At 36.4% G+C, this 15,524-nt stretch overlaps 1 protein-coding gene across 13 annotated transcripts in view; it reads left to right on the forward strand.

Annotated features, from left to right (window-relative positions):
* Positions 1-15,524, forward strand: part of WWOX (WW domain containing oxidoreductase) — a 508,525-nt gene that overhangs the window by 127,137 nt on the left and 365,864 nt on the right. The window contains exon 9 of one of the 13 annotated variants that reach the window (XM_083851625.1): positions 6,190-6,236. The exons of the other annotated variants lie outside the window; for them this stretch is intronic. Coding sequence (XP_083707751.1) covers positions 6,190-6,236 — 47 coding nt within the window. The remainder of the gene's footprint in view (positions 1-6,189; positions 6,237-15,524) is intronic. 13 annotated transcript variants of the gene reach the window in all.

The raw sequence follows: 15,524 nt of genomic DNA on the forward strand, positions 1-15,524 counted from the left end.
AGTATTTTACACATCTTCAGTTTTCAAATCAGGGGAGTAAAAAATCCAGATGTATGTATTTGCTTTGACCTTTTGCCTTTCATAACTACAACCCTGATTCTAATGACAAACATAATGTCAAGATAGTGAGTGCTCTAGAAAAAGATACTTCAACCATTTTAGATTGTCAATCTGCAGTAAAGTCACCACGTTAGATGGATTGCATGACTGCCATGTTTGAGTATGTGGCTTTCACTTGCTGTGATTAAGGTAGTTGTATATTTTAGGTGTGGGATAGTTTAGAATTATTTCTGTGCTAAGTACATGTAAAACTTAAAAAAAATTCTTTGGTTTTTAAGTGGAATATGCTTGACTGCATTTTTTATGTAGACAGATGGCCCAGTTAGAAAAGATACTACAGGCATTATTAATGGCTGAGGGAAAGTGCTTTCAGTGGTAAAAGCACTTTCATTCATATTTAAAAATAAAAACAACAGTGATTTTCTTGATTCTTATAAAGCACTGAAGACAGTGGGAGTTTTCCCTTGTCTTCACATTGGACTTTGGATTGGGATGAAGATGCAATGAAAGGCTATGCTGTTCTTTCATAGACAACATTAATAAGCTTCATTATATAAGAAATTTCAGCATCTCTAGTGTTTGGAGGCAGTTACTCTTATCTCTTGAACCTCTGACACAGATTACTTTTAAGGAGTCTGAAGTCATTTTCTGAGCAGAAGATGACTTTCGCTTCATTGAGAACTGGGTTCCTTTTAACCTTATTGACTGTTTCTCACCCGTTTTCTTTTTCTGGCAAAGAATGATATTAGTAAAACAAGAACAAGGGGAGGAAGTCTCCCTCGAATATTTGGAGCTAGGAGTCAGGGAAATGGAAAAAATAACACCCCTGCAGAACACGGCAATTTGTTCAGGCCCAAATGAGGCCCCTTTTACAAAGGACTTCATGACTGACATGAGTAGTTGTTGTGTAACGTAAATTACTGTCTCCTGAGCTGGTGATAGAGACCAAATTAATGGCTTTTATTTGAAAAAGAGCGGGGAAGCAATTGTAGCTTAATCTACAGCATAACCTATAGAAGCTGAGCAAATCACTGGTGGAACTTGTATATATAGCTACAAAAAAAAAAAAAAAAAGGATTGCTTGTACATTGAAATCCAGTTCAGAGTGAGACAATGAAATTCATCTTAATTTTTACTGGGTTAATGTAAGTGGAAAACACATCTTAGAGTGTTTAAAACTTTTTTTACGTGTCCAAAAATGAACAGCTTCTTGAACAATACAGAATTTTCAGTAATGTCCACGGAACAAAAATATAAACAGCCTTTCTAGCGTGGTATGCTGACAATGAAGCAGTCAGAATAGTCCTCACACCTCTAACCTCTGCCTGCAGTTTGCAGCCTGTACATATGCAAAACCTATTTATGTCCATGAGATTGGTGAGTGAGCCTTCTGGCAGCTTGGGACAAGTAATAATGTCTTTCAACAGCATGTTTCTTGACCAGAACTTTTAAAACCATGTCCCTGCTGTGTTGGGGATAGTTTATACAACAAATTCTTGAAGTTCTCCTGAGAATGGATAAATGAATGTTATCAACGTCCAGTGAAAAGGATCCAGTCTGTGGAACTTTTATGAATTGTTAGTTTTATTTGCTCTGACGTATTTTCACAGAGGAGCCTTTTGTGTTTGTTGCTCAGATAAACTCATCCTCTAAGGAAAAAAGTGAAACTCAAGTTCATTTTGAAGTCTTTAAAACGACTGATAGATTTTTTGATAGTATCTTTTTATGGGTGGTATGTAAAATAGAATACAAAATACAGTACAAAAGATACCAACACTGAACAACAGTGCACCCTAGTCCGAGCCTAAATGCTTCAGTAAGTCCTTCTGTGTTTGTATGTAATTCACTGAGGTTATTTGAGTGTTATGATGGTGGATATGGATGGGGGTAAGAGTCAGTCTCGTAACTCATTGTGATATTAATTTTTATGTTCCCTTGAACCTCATCACTGACCTGGAGTAAATTTTGCTGTGGATCTTTCTGTGGACTTCCTCTCAGTATTCCTGTGGCAACTCACCCCAGAGCTTAGATGAGTTTTTTTGGTCAGAATACTGGGTGCTTACCTTAGAGCTTAAAGCTGCAGTCCCAAGGTTATGAACTTGCCTGTTCCTGTGGTTTGCAAGGATGTCTGCATTGCTGCATCATGCTGCATTGTACAACATTTAAAGTGGTTGCAACTGAGCTGGGTCCGTACCATGGAGAGATCCATGTCAAGTCTCTGAGGAAAGAGGTAAGGTTTATCAGTTCAGGCAAGGTGCCATGCAGGTATGGCTGTACCAGGACTGTGGCACGGGGAGAGCCTAACTCCTCTGCAGCCAGTCTGAGCTCTTTGCTACATTTTGAACTGTAAGGGTTTCTGGGCTTTGTACAGATATGTTCGCACATGTACATACATGCAAATGTCTATACAAACACACATGCATGTATCGACTGCAGCTACACCTGATTCTAACTGGGGCTTTTCATTTTGTTGTAGTAAAAGCTATTCATTAAAAAAAAAAAATCTTTAATTTGTATTTCACCAAGATGGACTAAAAACATTTCTTGAGAGCGGTGAATAGGTCAGAATAACACTCATAGTTACAGCCATTTTGGAAATTTTGAAGCTACATGCAGGAGTAAATTAGAAAATATGTTTGTTTCCCTACTAGTTTATTCAGAAAAACGGAATTCTTGTGTTCTGTTCTGGCTCCAAGTTACTACTGAGAGCATTAGTCTTCATGCTTCTGACTTAGTTGTCATCATTCTTTATGGCCCTTATAAAGTTATCTGTCACAGCAGTTCAGTAATTATTTTATTTCCAAGAATGAACAAATATAGAGTGTGTATCTGAAAACTTTTTATTTTATAGTTGTTCTGTTCTTGAATTTTGAACAGCTCCACATTGGTTAATGAGGATGTAATATTTTCTTCAGAAACGCATGTTATTGCATGCTGTGAATCTCTATTTTTGGGAGAGGTCATGCAGCCTCTGGCACGTGGCTCTTGGGATACTCAGCATGACAGAACTTAGCTTAGGAAACACTGCCGGTAGCTGTTCAGTTTTAGCTGATTCCCTGAGGCACTGAGAAGCAGTGTTCTAATATCACACTTCTTATTTTTCTGTTTGCTGTTATTTGCTGTGACTACAGTGACTCAGTTTCTGTAATTAGGACGCTTCACAAAGTCATGCAACTTAAAGCTTCTGCTTAAGGAATAGTGCTGCAGATCACCCTTCTTTATAACCTCTATTTCCTAAAATGAACAAACATGCTTAGATATGATTGGTCTGTCTTTCAAGTGTGAGGCTTTTAGATATATAATTTTAGTTGTTTCTGTAAGTGGCTCCTACCTCACTGAAAGAAGTGCAACATTTCTAAACCTGTTTATGAGTGCTTACAGCACAAAAATGATAGCATGTTTGTGCTGGCTATAATGAACTTTTCTGTTGAATCACAGAGAGCTGTCTGGACAGCTTTTGAAACATAATACAATATTAATATTATTGATGGTTATAGGTGTACAGGAAGTATTTGTATTAAGTAGAGCACTGGAAACTGAAAGAGTATTCCTTTTTTCCCCCCACCTCTTTCAAGATCTAAAATACACACAGATTTGTTAGACAGAACTAGAGAACAAGTACTTTTTGTAGAAAGCAATAGTAACTGCAGCTCTACTAATGTCCTCTTTTACTTACCTCTATATAATTACACATTAAATTTGAAAAATCTTACAATATAATTAAATGTAAATTGAAACAAGTGGCCACTGTAAATAACAGATCAGAAGAGAAACTCTGAAAGGAAGATATGCATAGGCCATGCAGATGCTTAGTTGGTTTGATCTAAGACTTCAGGGTTTTGTTTTCTAGTGTTTTTTCCTACCCCCACCCTCCCCATCTCTCTTTCCCCTTATCCCCCTTTCTCTTTTCTCTTCTAGAAAGTAGGCTGAAAGTGAGTTTTAACTTTTTTTTTGTTGTATATTAATGCTAGTCATTCAGAACCCATTTCATTTTTTACTAGTTACACAGATTAAAATTAAATACATTTTTTGTAAATTTCAAGCTTAAGCTGAATGTTATCTAGTGTCATCCCCAGATGATTTTGTGAGTGTACAATGGCATATAAAATTAGAAGCAGAATGCTATTATCGCACACTTGTGATAGTCTTACATAGAACCAAATATTTTTGTTGGCAGGTAACAGAGCAGAAAGAATATCATGTGTTGGAGTAGCAAGAGCTTAACAGATGTTTCAGTGAACTAAATTTTCAAATCCTTTTACATTAAGAAATGCCTAGGGTTTGTAGAAGTTCTGAGAATATTGGGTTACATTTCCTGTTGCAGTGCAAAGCCAGCCATTGTGCTAGAGTTTTAGCAGATGTGTTACCCTCTTTTAATGGTTGGGAATAAAACATTGGTTCTGTTGCTGAGATATAAATTACAACTAGAAGAGCTCAACCTGTCACCCTTAAACCTCCAGCTAGCCACAGTAAGACCATTCTGCTCTTAATTTTTTAATGTTGAAGGGACTGATACTTGAGCTACACTTTGATTTCCATCTCTTTCCCCAAAGATAGTAGCTTTTCAGAACTGGATTTTGTATTTAAAATATTTGCTATTGAGAATTATGAGGAATATTTTTAAGGGTTCCAAAGTCCTTCTGAATGTCTTAGTTCATGTAAAACAATGAATTTTTGTTTTTCTGATATTATCGCAGGAGTGTTTTAGGCAGTTGGCATGTACTTCAGTGCTCATGCAGGCAAGAGGGAAACCCCTGTGCCTACAGCTGCTTCAGTGGTTTTTCTGTTGCCATACATTGAAAGTGCCTACGTTTAAATTTTCTGTGGTGATTTGCACTCACACCTAACATCTACTTAGAAATTCAATTCTGGCAAGAAATGAATCTGCACCTAAAGGAGTGACTTGCTTCTACCTAATGGTCACATCTGTTTGGTTTTGATGGAAGCTCAAAAGAGACCTTACAATCTCATCATCTCATCTCTTTCTCCTCCATTCTTCCCTAAAGAAGCTGGAATAACCTTTAGAGTGGGGGATAGTGTTCTCTAAGTAAACGTTTTTGCTGTCCAAAGATCTGTGTGGGCTGCGTTGAATTGATCTTGGCTTCCTTTGCTGAATTCACAGTTCAGGCCAAATTCTGCCCGCAGCTGTGCATGAGCTGCTTCGAGAGCAGTCACGGGCAGGGTGGGTATATGTATGTTTCGGACTGGATTTTGGCCTACAATTTCTCTGTAGGGCATTATTGAAAATGCATTGGGGTTTCTTGAAAAGCAACAGGCAATTCTTTTTGAAAAGAGCCTCCCAGTTTGTATTTGATCAAAATGGCAGTTTCTTTTCTCAAATTGAAGCTTGGGTAGAAAGTGAAAGAGGAAGGGAGAGTGAAAGGGGATTAACTATCTACAGAATACTAGCATTTGTTGTGGAGTGTGTTATTTCTTTTGGAGAGTTTATAAATCACATAAGCAATTCTCCTGTTTTATATATTAATGTCTGGAGTGTAAATTTTAAAGCGATGCTAAGCAACAGCTCTCTTTTTTAACATGCAGGTTTGTGGAGTGTGTCTCTAGTAACATGGAGGGACAGTTATTTTGCTGAACCCTGACAGAATACGCTTCTTTGCAGAACACTGTCATCATATAAAATTGACTGAATTGGGTAAAAGGAAAGAAGGCATATGTGGAAGAATATTTTGATTGATTGTAATAGGATGGTAAAGTAATACCCCCAAAGTCATTGTTAATCATTCTGGAAGGACGGTGCAAAAATTCTTCCATGCACTTAGAATTTGCATCCTACCTAGTAATAAAATGTCATATAAGCTAGCTTATTATCAAACCTACATTTAACTGATATGTATTTTAACTTCCTGCTAAAATAAGCGTAGCACGAAATTTGAGGGTAAATTAAATCAGTTCCCCATAACCCTCACCACAGGAATGGAAAGTCATTATGAAAACCTATCCACGTGCCAAACAGAACAGCTCAGGGTCTCTGTGCAGAGGAGTGCTCGGGGGGGAGCAATGCTGTGGAATTTGCTGTGTCCTGCACACCCTCATAGCTCTTTGTGGAGCAGTTCTGTTATGTCCCATAGTTTTGTGGAGGAAGTAAGGAATTTCTTCCTCTCTCCCTAGATCCTTGCAGAGTTTCAGAATGTCCTGCCAAGTATGTGGGCTGCAAGGCAAGTACACATTCGGTCTATAACGTTTTATATTACAAGTAATTAAATTAGAATTTGAAATTAAAAAACATATTTCCCCATTGTCAGGCTGAAAAGGCCTTCTTGGATTAGAAAGCTATATATACACCTTGTGGAATGTCTGCATACAGGTTTGAGTTGCCCACAAATGCTAATCTTCTGTGCAACCTCACATCCAGTCCCAGTCTACTCCCATATCGTCTCCATCTTGAAATCTGGAAAAGATCGGCCTCACAGGTAGTCAGAAGCATAGAACAGAGTACCTTTTACTGAAATTTGTAGAAAGTCAGTCTTGCATTCAGTTATTTTCATTTATTGATTCAGATTGTTACACCATCTAGAATCAAATGTCCTTATTGAATAATGTGTGTTTGTGTGTGTGTGTGTCAGATTTGTGGGTGCAAGCTGTGTTATAAACAAAATATTGAGTGCTTAACAAAAGATTTTAATCTTTTTTATTTTCCCACTCTGGTATGATTTGCCCATGATTTCTTTCTTGTCTGAAAATCCCAGACTTTCATGTATGTTTTCTCTCGTGTTATTTTGCAGCCCACCAAAGAAGATTTCAAGTTCCTGTTATTTTGTTATTTCTTCTCTTTTACTCACCATCACTTGTAGAACACGCTGCAGCTGAAGTGCCATGCTGTTTCTGAGCTGTTAGGCAGCACTGATCTGCTCTGAGTATATCTGAGAAACCATAAGGAAGCAAATTTTAGTTCTGTTTGAGTGTTGAGGTGCTTGGGTGACAGGAAAGATGTTGCAGTCTGATAGAAACAGGATATTTAGCCTTTTTTTCCCTCTCTTTACCTTTATATATCATACTATACTAGCTATTATGAATATATCTCATCCTTGTAAAGGAGTTTTTATGTGCTTAGGTAGTGAAATTCAGTGTTTTCAAAATGCTTAACATTCAGAGGGCTTTTTGTTTTGTTTATTTTGCATATTGCTGTACAGGTATTCTGTTTTTCATCATCAAGAATTACAAAGACATGTGGAAGTCAGTTGAAAATTTTAAGTTTTTAAGAGAAGAGGGCTCTCCTTTTCTGAGTCTGTATTTTCAGTGCTCTGTCAAATTGTATTTTCGTGTTTTTGTTCCTGTATAAACAGCCAAGTGATCTTAAATGTCAGGAAGATCTTTTCATAAAACTCATACCAATTGTTTCTACTGCTTTCATGCACTAATTTGGTGCTAATGCACGCACATGGCTCTTAACTTTGGAAAAAGGCAGCTATGGCCTGAAACGGTTTTATGATATGTACAGGATGAGGTCTTTTTAATGCATCTCTGAAGTAAGGCAGTAATCCGTATTACAGAAGCACAGAATCGTCTACGTTGGAAGAGACCTCCAAGATCACCTAGTCCAACCTCTGACCTAACACTAATAAGTCCTTCACTAAACCATATCACTAAGCTCAACATCTAAATGTCTTTTAAAGACCTCCAGGGATGGTGACTCAACCACTTCCCTGGGCAGCCCATTCCAGTGCCTGACAACCCTTTCAGTAAAGAAGTTCTTCCTAATATCCAACCTAAACCTCCCCTGGTGCAACTTTTGCCCATTCCCCCTTGTCCTGTCACCAGGCACGTGGGAGAATAGACCAACCCCCACCTCGCTACAGCCTCCTTTAAGGTACCTATAGAGAGCAATGTTGCAACTGGTCTTCCTTGGCCCATTCTTAAAACAGCCTTCAGATTTTGCTAGTATGCATTACATTAATATTTTTTATAAGGTTCAGTAATCAAAACGGGTTTTTAATAGAAATAATTCTGTATATTTGCCTTGAAAGAGCTTCATCTTTAACTTCTTAGCCTGGCTATCAGTGACAGTTGCCAGCTGAAATTACCTCGTGTTGCTGAAGACCAAGTAGGAATGTGCCCCCAAGTCTTCCATTTGCCTTTGGTTGGTCACAGAGCCCCTCGGGCACCCCAGGCCCTCTGTTCCTACTCTGCACAGTTGCTGCAGACAAAGTGACTTAAGCCCTCTTCTTATCCCAGGGTTTCTCATTTGTGTGCCTGAGCAAGGTCACTTAGACAGTTTGTTGTAAATAACACAGTAGGATCCAGACCTCCTTAGTTACCAGCTAGCACATAAATCACAGGATTATTCATTTTCTTTAATAACAGGAGAGCAATAGAGATAACATTTTTATGAATGAGATATCTGTAATCAAAAGCAGAGTCAATGCAATGCAGTGTGTTTATAATGATCAAATGATCTGTTGCTTATATTCTAAAAAGATTATAGTCTCAAATATTCTCAGCAATAAAACTTGAACTTGTAGCTAGCAATGACTTGGTAATCACTTTTTATTAAGAAGTGAACTTTCAAAACTCTTCTAAATTAATACGATTTTTAACTTTGGACAGTCTTACAGCTACTAGGCTGTACCGCTAGCAAATAAATTAAGCACAGACAAATACACAAGATACTGAAATTTAACCAATTGTTTTCACGTATTGAAATTACGGTGCTATGAACAACATGCAATGTGAAAAACAAATCTTGTGGGTTGAGACGTAAAATGATAAATTTGGGTTCCAGTTAAAACTGTTGCTATCTACCAAATTGTAGAAGGCATGAGAAACACTTAGTAATGGAGAGGTGGCGGAGTTTATGAGCTGATGGTTTTAAAAAGTAATTCTGCTTCATTAGTGTGTTTTTCATTTGCTCGGTTTTTCTCCTCTTAAATCAGGTTTCATATTGAGTTTAGAACTGGATCATTTTGGGCTAGTGTTTTTTTTGTTTTGTTTTGTTTTTTTTCCATGCCAATATAAGTCTTCAATTTATTGCTAAAATGAGGACAAATCACATTCAAACTCCTGTATTGTTAAACTTTGAACTGGGGCCTTCTTGTCTATGTCTTGACTCCTCAGGCAACTAGGCAATAATGCATCTTTTATTTCCTCTTAGTGGCTTTCTTACTTGTATTCTCTATACACGTACATTCCCGCTGATACTAAAACTTCTAGGTAGCCCTTTAGAAAAAAAGTTGCTGATCCATCCATACATCTGCAGTTCAGCAAAATCAAAATTTTTGGACAAAGTTTAGTTATTGTCTCTTTGACCACTAAACGTTAGAATCCATTGCTCAGACTTGAAATGGTAGATGGAAAAAATCATGAAGTTACATAACTGAACATTGTTAGCCTGTCTCATTTTGAAAGCGTAACTTTCAGAGCAATATAAACCTTGTGGATTCTAGAACATGGTTTATCTTTCCTTACGTTTTTTGAAGTTGTTATTTATGAATGAACAGATGTTCAGGAAACCCCAAGCTTTTATTGGCTGTATTTAGAATAGATGAAATACAAAATTGTTTTAAAAAATGCAGTGTAGATCCTATTTTACAGAGCTATCATTTAAATAATATTTCTTAATTGGGGGATGCAGTGCTTAGTTACATTAACTTTTCTCTAGAACTCCTTGGATATCTGAGATGCTTTACCATAACATGGTCTTTTCATTTCTCTATCATCTTTGAAGAGGTGCCATACCACTTTAAACAGTTCACCAATCAGTTTCATATGATGAATTCTCTTTAATCATTTACATTCAGAGAAAGTCAAATATTCCTTAGGAAGCCAAAGTAATCTAACAGAATGTATAGTGTTTGTGCAGCTGGATATCCTATTTATTTGAATTTCTCAGGGAAATCTCTTCTGACTTTAGAAAAAAGATGGAAGAGTAAACAGTAAGTGTCCAAGTAATATGAGCTAGAAAGTCCTGTCTTTTAGAGCAAAGTCATTAAAAAAGTGTATTTGCAAGGTCCAAAAATAATACAGTATATCAAATGTAGTGTACTACATAATGTTTTTTCAGTATTCTCACTATTTTTACATCTATATATGTGTGTACGTGTGTATGTATCTGTCTATATAAATGAAATATATGCATGGGTTGTTAATATATTTACTATTCCTGAATAGGTGAGCACAATAAGAGTCTGTTTTCCTGAAAAAGTGATTCATCTGTTTGTTTTCTGTGTGTGACCTGTCATTCATCATCATGTTGGCATTCTCTGGACATGATAACTGCATAACTGAATTAACATTTCTAAAAATTTTCTTGCAAGGAAATGTACAAATATATGTTAGTCTGTATAAAAAATGTGTTTCTCTAGGCTTTTGGGAGGTATCCTGTTGTGTAGTGTTCCCCACTAGTTGTGTTTCTTGTTGCTGTCAGTTCTTTCTTCCACCGTTTTCTATATATATGTATGTGTATGTATCTTTTTTTTTTTTTTCCCTGATGACGTGAGGGGAGGTGTGCGGCTTTTTTATTTGTCATGAGTAGGAGTGTGGTAATTTTCTTGTTTCTAAAAGCAAGACTCAAAGAGCAGGATGGTCTTTGGCCAGTTTGGAGCATTGGCTAGATTCCCACATGGACTTAGACTGTCTTAGGAAGTGTGTCTAGTTTTCCCACTGGATATTCACTAATATTTTGTAGTTCAGTGTCTTTCACTTTATATATATCACTCTCTGAGGTTTATTGAAAAAGATGGTTAGACCTGTTCAAACCCTGAACTTCTTTCTATTGTAGTTCTCATTTTTTTCTCTTCCTGCACCTTCTTTGTAGGTAAGCATGTATGTGTTTACAAAGAAAAGTGAACAGAATACTGAATTTGTTCTGCTTAGTTGAGTGTAGGTATGCACAGCAAATGATTCAGTACTTATTAATTTAACTATAATTTGAAGATTTTTAATCAGAGAATTTCTGAATCTATTTAGCTGTTCATGTTTCCTTTGACACTTCAAATATTTCAGTCATTTGGATTTTCTATTCTCTTTATTGTGCTGTTTCTAATTGTTACAATATTAGCATCAAGGATACTAGCTAGCAAGGAGGATGACAGTAAATATAAATATCGTAGTCAAATTCCATCCATTATTTTAGTGACAACATGTTTTTGCAATTACTAAATATCACTATGGATATAGCACAATCTTCTATGCATGCCAAAAAAATCTATAGAAGGTATTTGAGGATTTTATTAATTGCAAAAGCATCACATTGAAATGAGATAAATATAGTGATGTTGGATGATGCATCCTATATAAAAGTAAAGTAATTTTTGAGATACAGAAATAATTGTTTATCTTGGAAAACAAGATCATCTTGCCCTGAATATGCAGGACTGATCTGACAGTGCTGAGGACCTATCTCTTATAGGAGTACTGATATAAGAGCTGACATGTCTAAAATCAGAGTTTTAATAAATGTGCTGCTTCTGTGGGTGGTACTTCAATGCATTTGAGATGTGTATTTCTCTTAATTCAGAAGAAATTGAAGCAGGCATGGAAGTTGAACCTTACTGTGAGCATGTTATTCATGTTGGATCTCACCATTGCTTGTCTTTTCTGATGCATGGTTGGTGAGATGCTTAGCTGGTCATGAAAGTATTTACTCATATTACTTTTATATAAAGGAACAGATTTGAAAATCCTTCTACTGAACTGGCACTTATTTATTTATTTATTTATTCGCTAATTTGTGATTGAATACTCTAACTTCCATTATGGAAAAACAAACAAATAAAAAAACACAACATTGAATAACATCTTGGGTTTACAAACTGAAGCATAAGAACACTTGGAAATGTTAGAATTAGAGTTTGCTCTTGAATGTAGGTATTTTTTTTCTTAGAGTTAACTTGTCTGTGACTGTAACCTATTAATGAATTTAATTTTTTTTTTCATTTTGCTAGAAAATTAGAAGTACTGTTTCTTTACACCGAACAGCATGACAATTAAAATGTTGTCCTGAAATGTCAAACTTGCATTATGATGAATACTACCAGTACAAGAAAACTAATTTAGCACTTCAAATAAAACAACTGTCTTGGCAGTTTTTTATGATAATGACTTTGTAACAGTGTCATTTAGAATCTGATTGTCTACTCATGTTGAATAGTGCATCCCATGTGATATAGTTCTGATGATCTAACACTTAATTAAAGGAGGAGAGACAAGATCTGCAAAGGGATATTGGGCATCTTGGTGCTCCTTGCCCTAGTGCTGAAGAGACTGCTCGCTGCTGCAGAGCAGCGTATGTTGGAAAAAAGTTTCTCCATTACAGTGCCCCTAGGCAAAGGCCCAAAATATCAGTGCATGTAAGTGGGCAGGCATGGTCACGGAGTGATTAGGCACCTGAGAAGTCCTTCAGTGTTTCCTCTTTGGATCTGGGCACACGTTGTGTTAGAATTCTGCTAGTAATCTGGCAGTGTCAATGTAAAGCTTGTGATTATTTTCTGTATACTTCATGACAATAAATAAATGTGTTCCCCAGAAAAACTTTATTTTTGATTTTTGTCAAGAGTAAACTGAAAATGAGTTAGCTCGTTCTGCCAAGAAGTAAGGTATTATCCTGAATTGCATGATTTTAGATCTACACACAGATGAATTTTGTGATCTAGTATGTATAAAGTGAGTTTCTCAGTCTGCTCTTCCACTGAAGGTAGTGATTTTATATTTGTAAGAAAAAAGAATGGATTAGACTCTTCATTCCTCTGATGAGAAATGTATGTGAATTTCTAACTTTTAAAGGAATTATAGTAGATAATATCAACAAAGCCGACAGTTCCACTGGTGATATAGTATTTTTGGTCTCATTTTGGCTTTATTGCTGTAAAGGAAATATTTTCATATAAAATATCATTTTATCAAATATCCAACACACCTTGCTTTTGGTGGGTAGGTGAAATTTATCATTAATGCATTACCTGTATGCTAATTCAGTAGACGCTAATGTGGCATTTTAAATGGCCTTCAGCTAATGCCAATTATGCTTCTCAGAATGCAATGCAGACTGTTGCTTGTCTTGGAAAATCAAAAACTCTGCAAGCATACTCAAGGTTTGCAAAGCTGAACACACAGCTTTTTCCATTGTTAGGTTTACTCTGCCAGTTTACAAGGTTTGTAGATGTCATTACAGAGTTTGTAAAAAAGTGAAGCCAACTGCAGGACCCTTTTGACTGCTTTAATCTGAACAGTTTTTAAGATCAGTACGTGGTGGGATCATATCGATTCGTTTTATGCTTTGAAAAAGCATATTTTGAAAGGTTCACAAAAAATATCTTTTTTTCCTTCCTGTCCTTTTGTCTTCATCATGTAAATAGCTAGAGGAATGATTCTCAAATTACTACAGAAAAGACCTTGGATTTCAGACTAAAGGGATCTTCAGTCTCATAGGTGACAGTTTTCAAAATTTCCAAGTGTGGTCATAAATACATTTATGCAAGCTGTTTTCCAGCTTTCATTGTAGCAGATCTTAATGGATGCCAATTAAATATGTTTACATATGTACTTACATTTCCCACCAACATATAACAACATGTGGAGCATATAGCATGATTTAAACTGGCAGGTATTCACTGTTGTTCAATTATTCCTTTTATCCACACACTTTTGAATTATGAATTATATCAATCCTTAAATCTTTGTTTGGTTTAGAGAAGGTTCATTTTTTTTCCTCTTGGCACACCATATATGCACTAGGAAATGCTCGTAGTTTCAGCTGCATTTAAGGAAATATTGTTGCAAGGCTTTTATGTGCTGTACTTCAATCAGCTAGTGCCAGCAGTATCCCAATAGAAAGACCCTCAACAGACCATTTTCAGCATTTTGCTGCAATTAAACTCCTCTGGTTTTAGCCCTCAGGCAATTTAGTACCTTTTTACATATGCACATTATGAACTTTTGACCAGGGCCTGGTAGTCATATATTAGATAGCAGCTTTTGAAAGCAGACTTAACAAGTTCCTCAGAGTATTACAGTCTGAGTCAGTTGTGGAAAAGGTAATTTAACCAACTTGCAGTGAGGCCATTCAGAATCTTACTGATGATCCTAAATATGTCTCTTTTTTTCCTTGTTTCCTCTGGAAGCTGGTAGCAAGAGCTCTCAAAGAATGTGATTGATCTTTTATTCAGTAGCTAACGAGGGCTGTGATTCTATTAGTGCTCTACAAGGCAAGGGAACAGTGATTTAATGAAGTGTCTAGTGAGCTGGTCATAGATTTATCCTGTTGTCTCTAATTTGCAGTGCCGTTGTGAGTGTAAAAGAAACTGCACTCACACTGCCATTAGGCAGGTATTTCCTTAGTAAATTGTTGTAAGGTCAGGTGTAGTTATCTTAGAAAAGGCAATGCCTTACCTCCTCAGTGTCTCAAGATGACAGCCGCTGTGCTGAGCTCTCACTGAAGCGGAAACAAGAAGATCAGAGGTCCGTCTCCAAGTCCCCCTTAGCTGATGCAGGAGCAGATGAACTGCCAAGTAGGACTAATAGAGTCATAATTGGCGATTAGAACTGGAAAGGTGCAATAACATCTTAATACAAACTGGCGTATATTATAGTTAGTGTCAGTTGTTGTAAAGTTACATGGTAGCCTGAACTAGTTACATTTCCTTTTTTCCTTTTCAAAAAATGAGGCAATGCATCCTAATAGTCACAGTACAACAAAAGTAAAAGAACATCAAAACTTGAGTTGCTTTAAAGTGACATTAATGTCTTTTCTACATTTACTTGGGCATGTAACCTGTCAGTCTTATTCAGAGATTGTGCAGTAAAATTTGCCATAGAACTATAGATGAAATAATCTCATAAATATGCTTTGGTTTTCATTTAATTTGCACTAAATAGTAGTTTTTATTTCTATCTACTGAAGGCTACTGACTTTTTGTTCTGTATGTCTTTGCTAATATGAGATAATATTTTGATGATGCCTATGGGATTGCAAATCTCTTTTGCACTGGAAATTTTTCACAAGCCTCTGAGTTCAAGTTAGCCAAAAGAAACCACTTTCAGGAAGAAATTATCTTTGCATGAATTGCATGATAATTTGAGAAGGAGGTGAATTATGGTATACGTTGCCAGGCAGTTCAGTATTACCTATTTCAATCAAAAAGCTATGTTGAAAAATACGGAAGCATATATGTGGTTCTTTCCTAGATTAACACAGAACGGTAGATAAATGAATCATCTTGAGATTTCTGTGGTGCTTCCTGGTGGCAGATGGAGAACTCCCATGTGCAAAAGTGGTCAAAGCTGACAATTAGAGGGAAGGCAATCACAGATGAGAATGTGGGATTGTTAGTGCAAACGTGTTTATGTGTATGAATGACACAAGCCTAATTGGGATCTCAGCCTCATCTTCCAGGCTCTGTACAGGTAAAGAGAAGTTTCTGATGCAAAATCCATCAAATCTGATTTAAAGTAAACTGTTAAAATTTCCAGTGAAGCAGATGAAACTTGAACTACATTAAAGAGCAATAGCA

This window comes from Anser anser, assembly GCF_964211835.1.
Source record: "Anser anser genome assembly, chromosome: 11".
Lineage (NCBI taxonomy): Eukaryota > Metazoa > Chordata > Aves > Anseriformes > Anatidae > Anser > Anser anser.